The 21,596-nt window shown below is 43.0% G+C and overlaps 1 protein-coding gene across 2 annotated transcripts in view; it reads left to right on the plus strand.

Moving 5' to 3' along the window:
- Hs2st1 (heparan sulfate 2-O-sulfotransferase 1) overlaps positions 1-21,596 on the plus strand; it is a 121,340-nt gene that overhangs the window by 94,840 nt on the left and 4,904 nt on the right. For both annotated transcript variants that reach the window (XM_041653702.1, XM_041653711.1), the window contains exons 3-6: positions 4,700-4,785; positions 12,324-12,462; positions 19,292-19,389; positions 21,331-21,488. In XM_041653702.1, the coding sequence (XP_041509636.1) occupies positions 4,700-4,785; positions 12,324-12,462; positions 19,292-19,389; positions 21,331-21,488 (481 nt within the window). The remainder of the gene's footprint in view (positions 1-4,699; positions 4,786-12,323; positions 12,463-19,291; positions 19,390-21,330; positions 21,489-21,596) is intronic.

A 21,596-nucleotide genomic window follows, 5' to 3' on the forward strand; every position in this document is an offset into this window, starting at 1 on the left:
GGAGTGAGAGGGCGGAAAATGATAGGTGGGGAGCGGGGACCAGGTGGGTGGAGGAAAAGTGGAGATGGAAACGGGGAGCATTTGGAAACTAGAGCCTAAATATTAAACATGGCTAAAAGGAAAAGCGGCTCAACAGATACTTTCAAAGGGAGGCCATCCAAGCTGACCTTTTCTAATGGCTTACTCACAGCATCTCCATGAGACAGCTTGGGGCGTGGTTGAAAGTGACCCCTGTAAAGGGCACTCCCCCGTGCTCCAGCTGTGTTCCAGAGGAAAGAGTGGGAAGCACCACTTAGCCCTGGTCCTAGTTAGGGTGTCTGTTGCTGTGAAGAGATTCATGGCTGTAGCAGCTCTTATAAAGAAAGCATTTAATGGGGGGCTGGCTTAGAGTTTCAGAGGTTCAGTCTATCACCATCATGGTAGGGAGGGTGGCGGTTGGGGAGATGATGGTGAGTAGGTAGACGTGGTGCTGGAGAACTCTACATCTTGATCCAAAAGCAGCAGGAAGTGAACTGTCTCTACACTTCCTCCAACAAGACCATACATACTCCAATAAAGCCACACTTCCCATTAGTGCTGCTCTCTTTGGGAGCCATTTTCTTCCAAACCACATACCCTTCCTGGGCTCCAAAGGCTTGTAGCCATATCATAATGCAAAAATGCGTTCAGTCCAACTTCCCAAGTCCCCATCGTCTATAATGTTCTCATACTATTTAACAGTTTGTATGCTCTTGTAAAGTCAAAATCAAAAAGCAGACCACATACTTCCAATATATAATGATATAGGATATACATTACCATTCCAAAACGTAGAGGAGAGAGTGCAGTGAGAAAATACTGGACCAAAACAAGACCAAAAACCAGCTTGACACACTCAAAACTCTGCATCTCCATGTCTGATGTCAAAGTGCTCTTCAGATCTCCAACCCTTTTCAGCTTTGTTGACTATAGCACCTTTCCTTTTCTTGGACTGGCTCCACTCCCTGTTAGCAGCTCTCCTCAGTAAGTATCCCACAGCTCTGGCATTTTCGACGTCTTGGGTTCTTCAAGGCAATCCAGGCTTCAACTTCACAGCTTCATACAATAGCTTCTCTGGGCCCCTGTTCAGGAAAAGCCCTGACACATGCCTGGCTTTAGTGGTTTTCCGTAGTTGCAAAGGCAAATTCCATAGCCCCTTTCCTCTATCTTTAACGTCAGAACCACGTGGCCAAAGACACCAAGTTCTGCTGATTGCTGGGTCTGGAATATGACCCCTTGTTCAGTTGCATCTACACTAGCTTTCTGTTTTCCATGGTTGCCTTCCCTGCCTAGGTTTGGCTGTTCTGGAACTCACTCTGTAGACCTGGCTGTCCTGAGCTCAGAGCTCTGCCTGCCTCTGCCTTCTGAGTGCAGAAGACTTTTATTTGTTCTGGCAGTAAAGGCATGCATCACTACACCTGGCTCTTAAACCTTTTCTTAAATTCCTTTTTACATTTTGGAAACTTAGCTGGGTGGGATCTTGCCCTTTATTACATTTCTTAATCTGTTTATCTCCTTGAGCAGAGAATTTAGCTCCGTTTGACTTCCTGGTGCTCCTTTTCTCCTCAGATTTTACATTTCATATTTACCTTTCTCAGCTTGCTCCTTTTCATTAGAAGTCTTCATTTGAGTCACCACTGATAGCCAGATTTCCTTTGCCAACAGAATTAATCCAAGTCTCTTCACCTTAGTCCCAGGCAGACTTCTGACAAGGGCAAAAGGCAGCCACTTTCTTCACCAAAATATCACAAGAACAATCTTTAGGCAACATACTGAAATTCTTCTCATTTGAAGCCTCTTGAGACAGCCCCCCCCCCCCCCCCCCAGTTTAAGATAATGTGGTTTTCAGTGTTCCTTGAAAAGTAAAGACTACAGGATTCCCTTGTTCTTTTCTACCTCTAAAACTCTGGTTCACTAATAAGTTCAGGATTGGATATAGCATAATATTCATGCCTTTTCTCTACGCCTGCCTCTAACAGACTGGAAGTATTTTAATCTGAACTGTGTGTGAAATGCGTGCTTGTAGTAGACTTAAGCCCTCACTGGAGAGGTAGGGGTTACAGAGAATGAGTACAAAGTAGACAGGGTTCACTGCTTCTGCACCCTCTTTGTTTTGTGTACTGTAGTAGCTGGTGTGATTACCAAAACACCTGCTGGATTTCAGTGTATTGTTTTGCAACAGTGTGAGGATAACCTTGCCCAAGAGTTTCTGTAGCCCTCAGGCCTTCTTTGCTAACACCACAAAACAAGCCTCACATTAACAAAGCTAAGAGCTGGTTCCTAAGCCCATCCTTTCTGAAAGTCTGTTCTTCACTGTGGTTGGGTGTGAGCAACGGCACCTCCTAAAGGGTTATTAGAAGTGCAGAATTCCAGACACTGCTTCAGAACTGCTGCATTGGGATCTATCTCCACAGCAATTCTGGGTGGCTTGGTTTGCATTTTCAAGTTTGAGAAAACTAACAGCCGTCTAACCCAACCTCCTGAGATTCCCCATGTTAGAGAGCACAGGTGGGACGTGTCATTTATCCTCAGAATGCCTCAGGTTCCTAGTGACCATCCTAGGAATGTCTGGGGGTAAGAGAGGACGCTTGGCGTGTACGTCTGACTCCTGTTTCTGTGAGTCTCTTACATGTTCTACTCCATGTTTGTGTGCTCTGGTTCTCTCTGACCTCTGCGTTCTCCAGCAGCATTTCCTTAGAATTTCATCTAGCTCCACTTTTGGAAAATATCTGAGTTTCTGAGCATGTCTTACACAGTGAAAAATTACCTCTTTTTTCCCTTCGTCATCCTCCTCTTCCTCTTTTTCCTCTTCCTTTTCTTCCTCCTCTTTTCTTTTTAAAATGAGTGTATTTATTATAAGTGTTTTGCCTGCATGTATGTTCGTGCACCATCTGCATGACTGGTGACTGTAGAGGCCAGAAGAGAGCGTCAGATCCCCAGGAACTGGAAGTACAGGTGGTTGTGAGCTGCCATGTGGATGCTGAGAATCCACCCAGGTTCCCCTTCCTCTGGAAGAGTAGCCAGTACTCTTAACCACAGAGCCATCTCTCCAGTCCCTCTTTATTTTTGGTAGAAATACTTGATTTACATAGGACCCAACATAATTAGTATTACAAACACATTTCATGTTGTGCATGATTTTGGATTATCTAATACTTTATTTTTCACTTGCCATTTTATATTTTTATTCTACTTGGTGCTGACTTTAAAGAATGAATAGGAAAGAGCACAAGAACCTCATACACATACATGTATGTTTGTGGCTCTTAATGTTACTACCATTTGCCTCAGTGTATGAGTTAATAATGCGTCCCTTAAGCCTAAACTGTCCAGGACCTTGTTTTATCCCGTGGACGTTTCCCGACTTGTGAGCTGCACTTGTCGTGTCCTTCCTAACTTCCCATCAGGCTCCTGGAGAAAGCACTCATCCTCACTCACTGCGGTAATGTCAGAAGCCCAAAGGCAGATGCTGTAGGATAGGGCCATGCAACTCGGGCCTGATGTAGACGAAAGGCTGACACAGTGTCAACAGTTCGGACGCTGGTCTTCTGGGACTGGTGTCGCTGCAGTGGAGAGCAGTGGCCTTGCTGTGAGTATCTCCTCTCCAGAAGGGAGTCCTGACCAGTTCCGGCTTATTGTGCAGACTGACTGCCTTTGAGAAATTGTGGAGCTGCTGGCACTCAAACTCGTTAACTAGCTGTTTTCTCAATTCTTTAAAATAATTAAGTGCACTATACAATTTTTCGTGTTAACTTTTTGTGTACTTCCAATTCTAGTAAATAGCTGGCCAAGAGAATCTCTTACAGCTGTGCTGTGCTTACTAGTTGATTCCAGTTTAGTCAAGTTGGCATCCATGATTTACCCCTGCACCACCTACCACCTTGTGTACTCCACTGTTCCTGGGTGTGGTAAATTAGTACATACCGATTTCACTATCTGCCTTTACTTCAAACGTGTCTTCCAGCTCTGTAATTGTCGAAGTTCTGGGACTCTATCCTGTAGTAGTAAGAGCGGCGGGGCTGTGTCCTCAGCACCCGGCCGCCCACATGGCTAGCTTTACCCGAAATAATTACACGGAAACTGTATTCTTTTAAACACCGCTTGGCCCATTATATCTAGCCTTTTCTCGGCTAACTCTCGCACCTGAACTAGCCCATTTCTATTAATCTGTATAGCCCACGAGCTGGCTTACCAGGAATGATCTTAACCTGCGACTGCCTGGAGTGGGAGAATCATGGCGACTCTCTGACTCAGCTTCTTTCTCCCAGCATTCTGTTCTGTTTACTCCACCCACCTATGATTTAACCTATGAGGGCCAAGCAGTTTCTTTATTGCTTAACCAATGAAATCAACAGATAGAAAGACGACCCTCCTCCATCACTATCCTGCTCCCGAGTGGGCGGTGTTTTGCTGCTCTCAGATGCCGTTTCCTTCTTTTTGTGTGTGTGCCAAAAGAACAAAACTTTTATTCAAAAATTGTGAACATTAGGGTTAAAATTCTCAGCACCCACAACCAGGACACTGGAGACTGGCCGGCCCCCTCAGACCAGAAGCCTGGAGGCTCCCGCTGCAGACCTCAGGAACGGAGGAACGGGGTGGGGGTTGTTGAAGGGTGCTCACAGGGGTCAGATGCCATTTCCTTTACGTTGCAGCGAGGTAATGATATGTCCTCCTCTTCTAGGTACGCTTTGTAAAGAATATTACCACCTGGAACGAGATGAAGCCAGGGTTTTATCATGGACACATTTCTTATTTGGATTTTGCAAAGTAAGTAGCATCCAAAATGATGTACTAAAGAATGCTTTATATGTCACCAGCACAAAACCAAATAACTTCATTAAAGTGTTAGGATTTTGGTTTTAAAAAAAGAATATACTGACACACCTCTTTTAGGCCTGTAATTTAAATATTCTTTCCAGTGCTTTACTGCCCTCTGGTGTTCATAAATTGACACTTCTCGTGCTAATTAAGGAATTCATGTTCTGTAAAGTTAGGGGATATGGAGCAGTTTCTCATATACAACTGAAGCCGACTGACTACTCCAGGAGCACACAGGTTCTAGCCTAGTCAGTCACCACAGCTCTCCAGGTCACTGACCGAGAAAACAAAGAAACTCTCACTCAGTTTTGGTACCACAATGTGTTTTCCCTTGAGCTGCTGTAGGGGGAGATGTCTTAAAAATTAAGAATTTTATTTTATGTTGGAACATGATTGTGTAAGTCAGGGTAATTTTCTCTTAGTTCTCAATAGAAAAGCTCAAAAGGCTGTAGACTACAAACAATGCTCAAGCACTCTGTGGCCCCCTTGAGAGCCCTCGCATCATTAAGGACTAATCAGAAAATTGGTTAAAAGGAATCGTCTAAATACAGCATCTGTTTGAATGTTCTCAGTGGAACACGTGGTTCTGCTCCAGCAAACTTCACATCAAACGCTCAGCTCATAATACTCTGTTAACTTCAGGAACACCAGGAAATGGCTTACTAACTTGAGGCATTCCTGGTTTTTAAACTAGAGCTTGTGTCTTACAGGAATAATGTTTATCAACTGTCAACTTTAAGAGCCATTCTGTGTAAATTTTAAAATGAAAGAAGTATCTCAATCTCCTTTTTTTTTTTTTTTTTTTTTTTTTGGTTTTTCGAGACAGGGTTTCTCTGTGGCTTTGGAGCCTGTCCTGGAACTAGCTCTGTAGAACAGGCTGGTCTCGAACTCACAGAGATCCGCCTGCCTCTGCCTCCCGAGTGCTGGGATTAAAGGCGTGCGCCACCATCGCCCGGCTTCAATCTCCTTTTTTAAGGCTGAGAAGGAAAAAGAACAGAAAGGTGTGTCCCTGGGTCAGATAATAGAAAATCTTAACTTCTCTGGAAATTGTATAATTAAAGAATTGCCCAAATATTATATACATAAAGTGATATATTCCTGACTTCCCTCATAATTCCTAAGATCCTTCAATAAAATTGTAAACTTTCAAGTTAAATTCATACTTTTCTATAAATAATTCATGTTGCAATAATGAAAGCATTTTATAGGCAGCTTTAAAATAAACTAAAATTTTTCTCTGCAGAGGCACTGAACCAGTTTCATAAACTTTATTCATATGCATATTTCCCCTGAAGGCTGCATTATCCTTCAATGAGTGTTTGTTACCCTTTCACCTAAATGATTTGATTTTTTTCTCTACATGGTTTGGTTTCTAATACTGTAGGTTTTCATTATTAAAATTATATATTTAATGTTTTTGCTTTGGGCACAGTCTTGTACATAGAGCAAAGCTCTGGTTTGCTGAGATACTTGAACTTGAAGTATATAAGGCTTTTTAAAGAATAGTCTTATTAAATATTGACAGGAACTCTGGGTTTTAATATTTTCATATTGGCTTATGTTGTTGGAAAAAGTAATATATTGTGAAAATTTTAATAAACTAACAACATTTTAAACAAATAGCTAAACAGTCAATTAGAGGAAACTCTTTGATGTATCTTACTGTATTTAGTCCAGAAATTCTATAGATGTGGTTATCCCTTAGCTTGATAGTCATAGACTCTGTGACTAAGGAGGGAAGAAATAAACATCACTTGCTGATTTTAATACCTTATTCTTCAAAATACTGAGTTGAGAATGCTGGCAAATGCTGTAGTTTTAGTTACCTGGAAGCTGGTACAGGAGGATTATATGTTTGAAACCAGCCCAGACAACTTAGCGAGATCCCATCTCACATCTTAAAATGAGAGTCTAGGAAGATGACCCTGTAGGTAAAATTGTGAGGACCCAAGTGTGAATCCCTAGAGCTTTGGAGAAACCAGGTTTGTAGCACAAGTACTCATATTGGGGAGCGGGGGCAGTGGAGTCCCTGGAAACCCAGCAGCCAGCTAGCCTGCTGGCAGCAGCAGGGAAACCCTGGCTCAAAGGCAATGAAAAGGAGCATTGTCATCCGTGATTGTCCTCTGACAACCACCATACATATGACATGTGCACCCGTGTTCACACACACAGCTCATTTTACAGAACAAGCAAACGGATAATTCTTAATGTTTAAAAATAAATTTATTATGTGGTTCTGTAGGAGAATGTTATCTAGTTATGGTGGGAGACCTGGGTTCATTCAGTCCCTGTTAACCACCACAACAAAGGCACCATGGGGGTGGAGCGATGGTTTAAGCCAGTGGTTCTCAACCTTCCTAATGCTGCAACCCTTTAATACATTTCCTCATGTTGTGGTGACCCCCAACCATACAATTATTTTTGTTGGTATTCATAACTGTAATCTTGCCACAGTTATGAATTGTAATGTAAATATCTGTGTTTTCCAATGGTCTTAGGTAACTCCTGTGATAGGCTCATTCAACCCCGCAAAAGGGTCACGATCTACAGTTTGAGAACAGCTGGTTAAGTGGTTCAGAGTACCGGCTGCTCTTCCAGAGAACCTGGATTTGGCTTCCAGCATCCATATGGTGGCTCATGACCATCACTCCAGTTCCAAGGGATCCGATGCACAGGCATGGTGCACAGACATCCATTCAGCAAAACACCATACACATAAAATAATAAGGCCTCAAAGTAGGATAAAGATGCAAAAACTGGCTCCTATATCCTTGGCTGGAATCGTCCTATGCTTGGTGGAGTTCCATAAGTTACTTGCTGTTAGAGGGATAATGGTTAGTTCATGGTGGAATTGAGCTCCGTTTTTCAGTTTATTTACCAGATAATAGAAGACTGAAGCATAATTGAGTTTTCTGGGAACCCAGGGAAAATGTGGGGAAACAGGTGAAAATCCTTTCTAGTTGAGACTGACTCATAAGGAGTGCACCTTCTATCTAAAAACCTCTCACGTTGAGTCCTGGCTTTGCAGTTTTTCTGCAGTTTTAGGATAGAAAAAAATAAATGTTTCTTATCTAGCAGTTGATTTCTTGTTCTATTTTCCACCCTTTGTCTTAACCCCTTTTGATTTTTTAGATTACTTTACCTAGTCCTACTTTTCCTGTAAGTTCTCAGTCGCTGTTTGTTTTCTTAATGAGGAACAGTTTTCAAATAGTTTAGATATGACAAATTAATGCCATTATGACTTCAATATTTTCTATTTTAAAATTATATAGGTTGGACATTTCCAAGATGCCAGTGTGAATATCAAATTAAATAAGCTGCAGTTCTTGACTAATGAGTTCATTGACATCCCCTTTCTTTCTAGAGTGAAGAGTTTGTTTCCTGAAAACTGAAAATACTCATAACCATTCTATTTAAATGTGCGTTGTTCATTTATCAGTAGCATTTATTGACCTGGAGTCATCCCAACAGATGAATGTCCTTGATGCCACAGTGTCAGCAGTGAGACCAACAGATGCCAACAGGTCATTCACTTCTTTGGAACTAAACCAAGGCCATCTGCCACTAGTATGAACCACATAAATATTTACGGCCAGACTTACGCAGGCTGAATGGCTGGTGTAGTTGACATGTTCTTTGGGTCACCACCCGGCTCCCAAATAAAGACACAGAGACTTATAAATTATGAGTGCTTGACCTTAGCTCAGGCTTGTCCCACTAGCTCTTTTAACTTAACCTGTTTCTGTTCATCTACGTTTTGCCTTGGGGCCTTTTACCTTTATTTCATTCTGTAAGTCCTACTTTCCTGCTTCCTCTGTGTCTGTGTGGCACTTGTCTCCTTTTCTTTCTCCTTGAGCCTAAATTCTTCTTTCTACTTATTCTCCCTGCCCATAGGGCCCACCTATAACTCCTTCCTCACTATTGGTTCAGCTTTTTATTAGACCAGTCAGGTGCCTTAAGGAGGCAGGGTAAAACAGCAACACATCTTTACATGATCAAATAAATGCAATATATCTTTACATAGTTAAACAAATATTCTGCAACATAAACAAATGCAACACATTTGCATAGTTGAACAAACATTCTGCAACAGGCTGGCAAGGTAGCTCAGCAGCTTAAGGCACATCACCAAAACTGATGACCTGAGTTTGACCCTGGGAACCACCCACATGATAAAGGAGAGACGTTTCTCCTGCCAGCTATTCTCTGGCCTAAACACACAGGCACAGGGCACATGCACACACACAGTAACAATAATAATGTTTTTTTTTTAAGTTGGTGGTTAAATAAAGATGGAAACTATGTTAAAAGTCTCATAGTATAGTATTTCCCAAAGACTGTCACCCCTCTTCCCAATTTCTTTGTCCCTCCTTTAGACTTTGACCAGTAGATTAGGTTCCATACAAATGCCTGGCATATGCCCTTGCTCTTCAGACAGTTTTTGGTTATTCTACCCAGGATATGTGAATGTAGTTGTAAAGAAGTAATTCTAGTGTTTGTTCCTTTTGTGCACCACATATGCTGACATGGCGTAGATTTCTAAAGTATCTGTTAACAAGCCTGCTGGTGGGTAGCTAGATGTAGACATGAGCGTGGTATGAAATACTCGTCTGCAGACGCCCGCCAAGTGTATGCCTCTTTCACCAGTCAGTCGTTCATTCTCCTTGGACAGGAGCAGGTTTCCTGTCCTTCCACCCAGGTCTTTCTAAGGAACAACCGTGTAAAGTCTTCAACTACTGAACTTGGTTTTCTCCCCGTAGGTTAAAGGTTGGCAAAGTTAAACCAACAGCCCTTGTTAGCTTTGTTTCTTACCCAGCTGTGGAGTGTGGCCCAGGTGGTGCCATTTTTATCATGCCCGTTTTCTGTTCTGCTCCCCTGCCTCCAGCCCTTTATGCTTCCATAGCCCTTCTGCAGTTACAAGTAAGAACTCATTTCTATTTTCAGAATGAGCCCACAGATTATCTCATTAAAACTGAATGAGTACCGCCCGGTGTCCGCAGACAGCTGTACGCTAGGTGCAGCAAAGGTTTGTACAGTGCTGTGCTCTGTTTGCTGCCCTGCTGGCCCATGTGTCCGAGACTAGGGAGACAAGGCAAAGTGCAGACATTCTGAGAGGTGCTGGGAAGCACTGAGGGCCTAGCTCACAGTGGGGCAGCAGCTGATGGAAAGTATGGTAGTTTCCCGGGGAAACCCCAGCCTAAGGGATGCTGTCGGTGCCATACATTTTCCCCTCCTTGTAGCTTCTATCGCTTGTCTCTAAGCTGAAATGGTGTGTGAGCTTTACAGTGCCTTCCTGCCAGTGCACTCTCATACAGAGCAGTGTAGTGGTTAGTGCCCGCAGTCTGTCCACCCTAATTAATACCTCTGTGCTCTCTGGGCCCTCGGCACTGGCGATGAAGTTCCAGACAGAAGGAAAGCAGCTGCAGCCTCTTTAGCCTCTATTGGGTCCTTTCATCAGGTGCTTGCTATGTTTGCAACATCGCATTTTCCTCTTCAAACCTTGCTGATTTATGGATCCTCAGAAAACTCATACAGCTCAGAGTTGATTTTACCTGAGCCTAATAGCATGTGGGTACTGCAGGTGTCAGATGAAAGCAGATAGCTTTGTATGCAGTGGGTGTTGGGGACACAAGAATGTGTCACATCTCTTCATCCTGAAACAGCCACTCGCCTTTGAAAGATGACTCGTTGCACTTCTCTCCTGAAACCCTCACACGTGTCTCCTGGAAAGTGGTGATTAGACTCATCTGCAGGGCCATGTGCTTGACTCCCCAAAGCCTGTGGCCTCTCTGCTCCCATCTTCCTTCACTCTCTTTCTTCATGCTGCCGTCTTCTTCCTGGCACTAGAACCTTCAAGACCTTCAGCCTCTGAGATTCTTTCTTCCAGAATGCTTTCTCCCGCATATCTGGATGTGTCCCTTTTGTCTATAACATCAGTGTGACTTGGTGGGATATGACCTGTGTGTCTGTCACCTGCCCTGGCACCCTTTCATTTCCCTGAAGTACTAGTCTCTGCACTTTACCATCTGAGCTCACCGATATGTACTATTCTCTGCCCCTCAGTAAAATGTTAGCTCTAGAAAAACAAGGTTTCCTCTTTCCTTTTCTTCTGTTCCTCCCCACACACTGCTGTATCTGTATAATCTAGATTACTGCCTGGCGTACATTTGGTATACACACACAAGAAAAAAAATGTGGAGAGAGGTGTTGGAGGGAAAAAAAATACAAGCATTGTAGATCAGGACGACTGGTGTGGTTTTTGAGGTGTGGTCAGGCCTGCCTGTAACTGGAAGCTTCTGCCTTGAGTAGAATTGAAGAAAACAACAAATAAGGTGACACCTAAGCTGTAAAAGGACAAACGTAAGGTAACCAAGGAGGTGGGATGAGGCTGTCACTATTGTTACTTTTGAGGTGCTAGGAGTTCATCATGGGGCCCTAAACATGCTAGTCAAGCTGCACCTCAAATCCCAGAAGCTTAGTTTTGACTTCAGCTATTAGTGAAGTTTATTTCCGGTTCTGAAGAGCTGGCAAGCTAGCAGATGGTGTGCTAGGAGAACCAGTTAAGAATTGGTATTTGAGGTAGACCAGTTAGACACAAGAAAGCCAACTAGAGCATCACTGTCAGTTGTTGGGAAAGAAGATGAGCTGGATACTGGAGAGGTCAGTTCCCCTTTCCCATTCCGCAGCGTAAGACTGTTGCCTGGCAATGTGTCCCAAGGTGCGCGTCTCATAGACTGTTTGTCTAGTTCTAGGTAGACTCTAAATGTAGTATTGATGTTGCTGTTTCAGCTAATCGATGTGTCTTGCCCTGTGTATCCTGCAGAGGTTACGAGATAGAGCAGATGGAATACAGTTTTCATAAGAAGGCTGGGGCAGGTACTCTGGTAATCTGGGTATAGTGCATGTAGCTTCAGGCATAGGATACCTGTCATTTCCACAGATGACATGGTAGAAATATCACCCTGATAGGCCTGTATAGATGAAGCCCAGCTAACGTTTGGCTGGCACTCGTGAATTCTTAAGGCTGCGTGGGGTTGGTGTTGTCAAGGTATGGCCAGTGATGGGCTGAGGCACGTGTTTGTATCTGAGTGACAATGGCCAGTTCGTGCCTAGGATCTGATCTCAGGGCCTCACTGTGCAGTCCTCTAATCACAGGCTGCGTGGCTGCTTAAACTCCTCAGAAAGCAGAGCCCTCATAGTCAGGGCCTACCAGAGCCTCACCTCCAGGGCCCCACAAGACAGATTGCCTCCTTATTCCTTGAGGGCATAGGTGGGTATTCTCCATCATTTCTTGAATTGTTTCTTGTTTACTTTGTGGCATCCTAGATATGAAATATTCCCCAGTTTTCACATACTCAATTTCATTTTAATTAATTCATTTTATTACTTCCATATACCATCAGTACTTCAGACTTCTGTATATAATTGCAGGGCATGCCTGCACTAATGAAAATGCTGACCTCATCACTGGAATTCTGCTGTTTCAGATTCGGTGTGAAGAAGAAGCCCATTTATATTAATGTCATCAGGGACCCTATCGAGAGGCTAGTTTCCTACTATTACTTTCTGAGGTTTGGCGATGATTACAGACCAGGATTAAGGAGACGGAAACAAGGAGACAAAAAGGTAAGGTGCTTGCTGTTGCTCATAAGCGTCCTCCTTGTCCAGTGTTGGCGTTTTGCAGGGAGCTCAGGACTGCAGAGAAGCAGTGGTGAAGTGTAACATGGATAATTCTGTGACTGGGAACTGTCTCAGCATACATGTTTATTACAGCCCTGCTGTATTAAACAAGCTGTTCTTGCCACTGTGTCATGGTTTATTTCAGTGCATGGTTGGAAGCTGTTCATTGGGGCGGGAGGCAGCTGTACTCAGCACGCATGTGAGCACACACACATGTTCAGTTATACGTCTCTGGAAATGCCTCCCACAAACAAAGCCCAAGTTTGTCTCCAGGGTGACTCTAAGTTAAGTTGACAATCAATATTAACCATTACACTTACTGACAATTTTCTAGGGGATCATTGTCGATGAATCTATTTTTGTATATATTATGTTTCTTTGTCTTAGGGTTTCTGTTGCTGTGAAGTGACACCATGACCACAACAAATCTTTTTTTTTTAATTTATTTATTTATATAGTATCCTGCCTGTAGGCCAGAAGAGGGCACTAGATCTCATTATAGGTGGTTGTGAGCCACCACGTGGTTGCTGGGAATTGAACTCAGGACCTCTGGAAGAGCAGTCAGGGCTCTTAAACTGGTCTCTCACTGTGCACGCATACACACACACACACACACACACACAAACACATCCTTCATATCACCACAAATAATAAATAAATGTAAATTTATTTAATTACCTAAGGCTTAGGAGACACAATCTAATATGATCTTATACCTGTCTGCCTCTGTAGCGTAGTTACCTGTTATGCCCAGCCCAGTTTTTCAGCCACGTGAAATGCACGTGCCCGTGTAACTCATTATTGCTTCATATTTTTACACACGTGTTGTCCCTCACACTTAGAGTGCTTTTTCTTCTCTTTAAAAAGCTCTTTTTTTTTTTTAACATTTAAGATCGAACTATGTCATTACCTCTGCCATGGATTTGTCTCTGATGTTCCCAGACTGAGTTAGTCACATTCTTTTCAAGGTTCCCAGGGCTAGAGAGATGGCTCAGAGGTTAAAAACACTTATGGAGGGCCCCAGTTTGGTTCCCAGTACCTATGCTGTGCAGTTTACAACTCCAGTGGATCAGATACCTTCTCTTGGCCTCAGCAAACATGTGCAAGTGTACAATGTGCATGTGTGGGTTGGTGCACACACCTGAGTGCGTAAGCACACACGTGTATATACACATCTTAAAGAAGAGTAAGGACCCCGGAGAACTTTTGTTTATGTAGCCATTTGTTAATATTTACCAATGTAAGTGTCATCGTTTACATAGAAAATTTTAGCTTGTTTATTTTTGCCGTTTATTTGGGGGGGGGGTGCACATACCAGAGGACAGCTGTGGGAGTTGATTCTCTCCTTTCACTATGGGTTTCAGGGATCAAACTTTGGTCCTCAGTCTAGGACAAGCACTTTCACCTGCTGAGCCATCTCACTAGCCAGAGAATGTCTTTAAATGGTCATTTTAGGAAACTGTCTCATGTTAACTAAGAATATTTTTGTTTAAATAATCATCTTTCCAAAAAAAAGTGGCATCATTTTACATTTCAGAAAATCTTTCAGTATCTAATTTAATAAAGGTAGCCTGATTTTCATTTTTTTTTAATTCAGTCCAATCAGTTGCACTCCCCCCCCTTTGGATAAAGTCTCTAAAAAAATCCAGCTATATGCAAATAAATACTTGGAAAAGAAATTGGGGATATTTTTACTATGACACTGAATTTGACAAGTGGAAGGTCCAAGTGTAGGATGTGAAGCCACAGTGAACTTTTCACAGTTAAAATCCATTGATATATTTGATGCTGTATATGAAATTGGCCTTTTAGTCAGGAAGTTTCCAGACATCCTGCATTTTCATCATACAGTATCAAAAATTCGTATTTATTAACCCAGCTACAGACATTATCAGCAACAGCTTATAGGCTTACGGTGTCAAATACACATTTCTAAAATGTTATTCTCACTTGGAAACTAACTTTTACACAGGCTACTGTGGATTCCTCTGTCTGGAGATGGCCATTTATCCTGTGCACTTCGTGTAGATTGGAGGCTGTTTAAAGAGATTGCGGCCTCTGCTTAGTAGCATCTTCCAGACCTCAGATAGAGAGCTCACCCTGTCTCCAAGCATGACTGATGCCACCCGAGGTCAGAGCAGCCTTCAGACAAGGACACTCAGTTATTTCAAGTGGCACAGTTGACTTGTTGTAAGGAAATATCACCAAGTACAGGAGTGCAGCCCTGGCAGACAAAAGAGCATGTCGTTGCTGAGTAGAGCCATTCCTTGGCCACCACGGGGCCACCTTGCCCCACTGGGAAAAGGGAAGGGAAAGCAAGCTGTTTCCTTCTGAGCAAGTGACCCAAAAGTTGCCCACATTCCTTCTGCCTTCAGTCCATTAGCAAGCCCGAGGCAAAATGGCCACACTGACCCTGCAAGAGACGCTGACAGTTTGACCTATGGAGGATTTAGTTGGGGTGGTAACTTTAGTCTGCCTGAGTCCGATAGCAGATTTAAAGCTACTGCCTAAAAACAGATCTGAAGTCTTCTAAATTTTCTTTGCCTGAAAGACTAAAATACTTGAAGAACACAGGAACCAGGAGGATGCTAATTAAAGAATTGAGTTAAAATAGCCATCCGGTATGATTATTCAGTTTTAATTCAAATAGTATGCATGAAATCCCCAGAGTTGTCTGCATATAGTCTACATTGTATACATAGTAAATTATGGAAACTTTTAATATTACAATCTCCTACCATGCTGCTTTCTTATACTTAAGCCAATCTGTTTAATGTCTTTGAATTTCACACACACGATCATGTGTGTGTCACATTGACCAGTAGTGAAGATGGTGAGCTTATTTAGTAACTTACTTGTCTTCTGGCTTGCACTCTAGTCTGGTAGAGGCCTGAAGAAGCAGAGTCCTGAGCTATAGGGAACATGCCATGTGCTGGGCCTGTTAGAAATAGGCATGAAATCAGAAACTTCCTGACCTGTTGCACTTTGTTCCTTGAGCCACGGACTTCATAAAAATTGGGGTCTAATAGAGATAAGTGGAGAAATAACATGTGCTTATTGCCCACCCTGTTTGGTAAAGCCACTTTTTTTTTTTTTTTTTTTTTTGAGACAGGGTTTCTCTGTGGCTTTGGAGCCTGTCCTGGAACTCGCTCTGTAGACCAGGCTGGTCTCGAACTCACAGAGATCCGCCTGCCTCTGCCTCCCGAGTGCTGGGATTAAATAAAGCCACTTTTTTAAAGTAAGCTTTGGTCAGGAAATCTAACTCAGAAGGCCTTACTCTCTGTCCTGTTGCTGTAACAAAATGCCCTGATGAAGGTGACTTAAGGGGAAAGAGTTTCCTTGACTCACTGTTCTAGACCAGACCCATAAGCTCAGGGGAGTCAAGGTAGCAGGGGCTGGAAGCAGCTACTCGGTGTCTGTAGTCAGCTGCAGAGAATAATTAATGCACTCATGCTTGTTTTCAGCTCACTTTGTCTATTTTCAATAAGTAATATTTCCCCCTTTATGTTTCCTCCCTTGTACCTGTTGCCCTCCCTTTCAGTACAGTCAGCAAGTCTTCTTCAGTTATGCAGCAGAGAATCCCTCATAAGAATAGCTACAGGCCAGCCTAATTTAAACACCTTTAATCCCAACATTTGGGAGGCAGAAGCTGGAAGATCTCTGTGAATTCAAGGCAGCCTGATCCACAGTGAGATCGTGTCTAAAAACAAAAAAATTCTCACCCTCTTTCTTATTGCTGTTAAGAGACACGATGACCATGGCAACTCTTATAAAGGAAAATATTTAATTGGGGCTCACTTAGAGTTTCAGACATTTAGTTCGTTATTGTCATGGTGGGAAGCATGACAGCATGCAGGCAGACATAGGGCTGGAGAAGGATCTGAGAGTTCTACATGCTGATCAGCAGGCAGCAGGAAGTGAACTGGCTTGTTCTTCTGAGACCACAAAGCCGTCTCCACAGTGACACACTCCCTCCAACATGGTCACACCTTCTCCAACAAAGCCATATGTCCTAATAGTGCCCTATGGGCCAAGCATTCAAGCACATGAGTATGGAGGCCATATCTATCCAAACCAACACATTCTGTTCCTTGGCCCTCCTAGGCTTGTAGCCATGACATAATGCAAAGTGCATTGAGTCCACCTTCAAAAGTCTCCATAGTCTTATAACAGTCTCAGACTTATTTAAAAGTTCAAAGTCTCTTGTGAGACTCATGTACTGTCTTAACTATAATCCCCTATACAATCAAAATCAAAGCAGATCACATATTTCCAACATACAGTGGCACAGGATGTACATTGCCAGTCCAGAATGGAGGAAAGGGAGGGTGGTGCAGGCTAAATACTGGACCAAAGCAAGATAGAAAACTCCAGACTCTACATCTCCATGTCTGATGTCGAAATGCTCTTCAGATCTCAACTCCTTTCAGCTTTGTTAGCTGCAACACACTTCTTGGACTGGGTCAACTCCCTGTCAGCAGGTATCCCACGGCTCTGGCATCTCCAATATCTTGGGTTCTCCAAGGCAATCCAGGCTTCAACTTCACAGCTTCACACAGTGATGTTTGTAGGCCTCCATTCAGGGACACCCCTGACACATGTCTGGCCTCAGCAGCTTTTCTTAGTCCTTTCTTCTGCCTTTAGCTCTAAAGCCAGAACCAGTGGCTGAAGCTGCCAAGTTCTGTGGCTTGCTGGGGCTGGAATATGGCCCCCTTGTTCAGTTATATCTTCTCTAGCTTTTTGTTTTTGATGATTTTCTTCACAGCCTGAACTTGGCTGTCCTAGACCTAACCTCACTCTGTAGACCAGGCTGGCCTCAAACACAGAGATACACCAGCCTCTGCCTTCCCAGTGCTGGGATTAAAGGTGCATGCCACAATACCTGGCTCTAAACTTCTTTAATTCCTTTTCATAAATTGGAAATTTATCTGGGTAGGTTCTTGCCCTGAGGTCACCACTCCCTTTATTCCATTTTTTAATCTGTTTATCTCCTTGAACACAGATTTATCTCCATTCTACTTTCTGGTACCCCCTTTTTCCTCAAATTTACACTTTTCCTTGCTCAGCTTACTCACTTTTGTTCAAGAGTGAACACTAGTAGCCACACAACAGAGACAGTAACAGGCTGTTTTGAGATTTCCTCTGGCAACACAAGCCAAAACTCGTCAGCCTGAGGCAGACTTTTTCAGAAAAAGTCAAAAAGCAGCCACATTCTTCACAACAATCTCTAGGCCACACATTAATATTCTTCTCTGAAACCTCTTGACCCAGCCCCCAGCAGTTCACCTCACTCTTACACTACTTGCCCCTACAGCTCTCACTAATAGCAGCACTTGAAGCATTCAGCTGCTTTTGCAGTCCAAACTCCCAGCCCACATTCCTCCAAACAAAAGTATGACCAGGCCTATGACAACAACACCCCAGGCCCTGGTTGGTACTTGTGTCTTAGGGTTTCTGTTGCTGTGAAGAGACACCAGGACCACAGCAACTCTTAGAAAGGAAAGCATTTAGTTGAAGCTGGCTTACAATTTCAGAGGTTTAGTCCATTATCGTCCACACCCTCACACAGTCCGCCTAGGGAAATGCCTAAGTAATGTAGTGGCAAGGCCAAGGTTGTCCACTTAGACAAATTGCACACACATAAAAAAAATTCAGGGAAGTGCTGGAGGGCTATCTCACTTGTGACCCTGTCTCTCGTGCTCACCAGTACTTGTCTTTAGTACTTCTGCCATCCCCAATCACGGTCTCCGCGGTGACGCTTTGCACACACTAACTGACGGTTGTGTAGCCCCGTACAGTGTGCTCTCAAATGCGCTTGCACACGGCATGACCTTCTCAAGCTCTCTCCATAGTTTAGGACATGTGTGTAATGTAAAATCTACGCGAAGCTTGTTATGGAGATAAAGGCGACACATGCAGATGAGTGTGTCCCCTTCTTGAGAGCTGGTTATTAACAAGGCAATGTGTAGAACTCAAAAATAGTAAATGACTTTCAGCCAGAGGTGTAACTGGAAGGCTGGACCTTATGTAACCTTTGTTGGTAGAATCAGTTACCAAGGAAGAACATTCTAGTAAAGTCACAGCGATTTGGGGCACCATAAAGTAGTTAAGAACCCGTGGAGCAGACTAATATGGTATGAGTGGATGCTCCAAGTCAAACACAAGCAGGACTAGTGTGTTGGGAACACACCAGGAAGGCAGAACAACGAGTGGGGCCTTCTTGGTGTTTTTCACTAGGTGTCAGCACTGACAGCTGCAGGATGGACCATGGCTGTAAGCCTCCATCTGCCCTGAACCGGGTCCTCTGCAAGAACGAGTGTTCTGACCTCTGAACAGCTGTTCAGCCCTCACTTACCCACCTGCTTGCACCCATTTACTCTGTAACTTGTTGCATTAAAAGTTTGCGAGCTGGAGAGATGAGTCACTTGCCACGCCATGTGAAGACCTGCGGCCAGTTCCCTAGAACACATGTGAAGCTGAGCACAGAAGCACATCTGGACTTGCCGTGCTCTGTGGTGAGATGGGAACTGAAGACAGGAACAGTCCCGAAATCTTGTGAGCCAGGTGCCTGACACTCTCTGCAGTGAACAAAGACCCCGTCTCAACCAGGACATAAGACAAGGACTGGTGCTCAGGGTTTCTGACGACTATACAGACACCATGGCACGCGCACGCCTATACTCTCAAAGACAGATATACAGAGATTATAAAAATCTGTCTTTTAACTTGAGGCTTGGGTTTCTGGCTGACTGTGCTCTTTTTCTCTTTGCTGCAGACCTTCGATGAATGTGTGGCTGAGGGCGGCTCAGACTGCGCTCCAGAGAAGCTCTGGCTTCAGATCCCATTCTTCTGTGGCCACAGCTCAGAGTGCTGGTAGGAAAATAAGCTTAATTAATGTGCTCGTCTTCCATATCTGGGTACCCACATCTCACGAGCAGGAATGTGGTCATCTACACATAAATTTCTTAAAAGATGCATTTTGTACACATCCTCACAGTGTGTTTTATCAAATGCAGTTATTATTTTGGCTTTGGCCTTCTGTTTTGCTGTATTCCAGCAGAGACCTTAAAGGTAAGAGATCATTCCATAAACCTTATTTTGTCCTAAACTTTCTGCTTCAAGTAGATCAAATAAAGCTAGTTAGTGGGCAGAGTATTTACCTAGTTTTATTGTTATACTTATTTTGAGTTCAGGAGTATCTAACAATATTCTTCTAAAGTAGAGTTCTATTTAGTCTGTTAGCATGAAGTACAAAAGATTTTACTAATAAAAACTTTCCCCAGAATGTTCTGTTTTAAAATAATTGTACATATTTATTTATTCTAGTCAGTCTTTTGTTTTGAGGCGCTGAGGACCAGATTTGGGGCTTTCACAGGCTGGGCAAGTACTGGGTCACTGGCTGCCTACCCAGCTCCCCAGTTGGCCTCAACTTGAGATTCTTCTGCCTCAGGTTCTCCGGTGTGGGGAATACAGACGTGCACTACCATAACTGGTTATTCAGTCGTTTTCATAGAAAATACAGAAACAAAAAGTCTATTCAAAATTAGTATTTTTTACACTATATTGGGAAATTCAAAGGATTTCTTAATTATTTGAGCCTCAGAAATTGACATAAAGTTTAAGGTCCTGCTTGTAGACCAAAGTGTCATTGTTGACGATGAATCAGAAGCATTGGGAAAGTGTCTGTTCAGGTTTTAGACATTTCCTCTGGAAAGGAACCCAGCCTATGGCCTAAATATGGCCAAGCACTTGTTCTTTGTGAATAAAGCTTTATTAGAGCACAGCACTAATGATGGTGCATTTACTGTCTGCCGAGATAGCAGAATTCAATAATGTGATTTAAACTATATAGCCTGCAAACTGTGGACTATTTACTCTCTACCTGTCACAAAAAGTTTGCCAGCCTTGCTTTTGAATAATATAAAGTATTGCGTAGTTGAGTTTTAATTAGAGAGGGTAGTTCATATATTTCATACACAATGAAATATATTGGGGAGATCTTAGAAATCAACTAATCTACTTCCTCATCCTCTCCTTTTTAGGTTTTTTAGAGACAGAATCTCTTGTAGTACAGGCTGGCCTTGAACTCTTGACCCTCCTGTCTTCCCTTCCAAATTCCAGGATGACAGAAATGTACTACCACACCCGGTTTCTTGGTCTGTGGTTTTGACTTTCTTCAAATAGTTGAGAAAACACAATGTGAAGGCACCACCGCAGGTCACATTGGCACTTAAGATGCAGAGCCAGAGCAAAGCAGGAAGAACGTTAGTGCTAATTAGATCCCAGAGGTGTAGTCTGTGTTGGATGAAGCCTGTCGACGTATGAGCTGACACTGTAAACAAAGAGATTTTTGTAGAGCTGTTTCTTACTTATTTTCTCTTTTTGGTATTTCAGAAAATACTAAAGTTTATGGAAAGAAAAGAAACAGAATTTACAAATTCAGATAAACACTAAATACAAATCGCTTCGCCTTTACCGTAGGGGCTCTCAGAATAAAAAAAATTTTAGAGTAGTTTAAAGCATGAATGCACACCAAGTCAGAAAAGAGAATATATATAACACAAACGTGCATGTTTAAAATTGTCCTTAAAATGTGTTCATATTCAGAACCCTGTAGTAGAGTCTAAGTAACTACATGGGAGCGGGAGCAGGATGTGGAAGGAAGTTGGAAACTGGTACCTCCCTAAGATGCTGTTGTAATGTCTGCTGTAGCTGTGTGTTCACCTGCTTCCTCCATAACACGGAGGGTCAGAAGCATGAGAACACTTAACCCATTTTACAACCCAGTGCTTAGTTCTTTTCCTGTGGTTTCAGGAACGTGGGAAGCAGATGGGCTATGGATCAAGCTAAGTATAACCTAGTTAATGAGTACTTCCTGGTGGGAGTGACTGAAGAGCTGGAGGACTTCATCATGTTACTCGAGGCCGCTTTGCCCCGGTTTTTCCGGGGTGCTACAGACCTCTATCGTACAGGTATGTACACAGTAGGTTTCTTTCTAAAGCAGATCCTAACTTGTTTGTTTGTTTGTTTACAAGTTGACTCTATAATAAATTAGACTAGTGTTCTAGAATGGGCTCTGA

Source organism: Microtus oregoni, unplaced genomic scaffold, assembly GCF_018167655.1.
Source record: "Microtus oregoni isolate MIOR12 unplaced genomic scaffold, Mior012 000000F_ref0000247, whole genome shotgun sequence".
NCBI lineage: Eukaryota > Metazoa > Chordata > Mammalia > Rodentia > Cricetidae > Microtus > Microtus oregoni.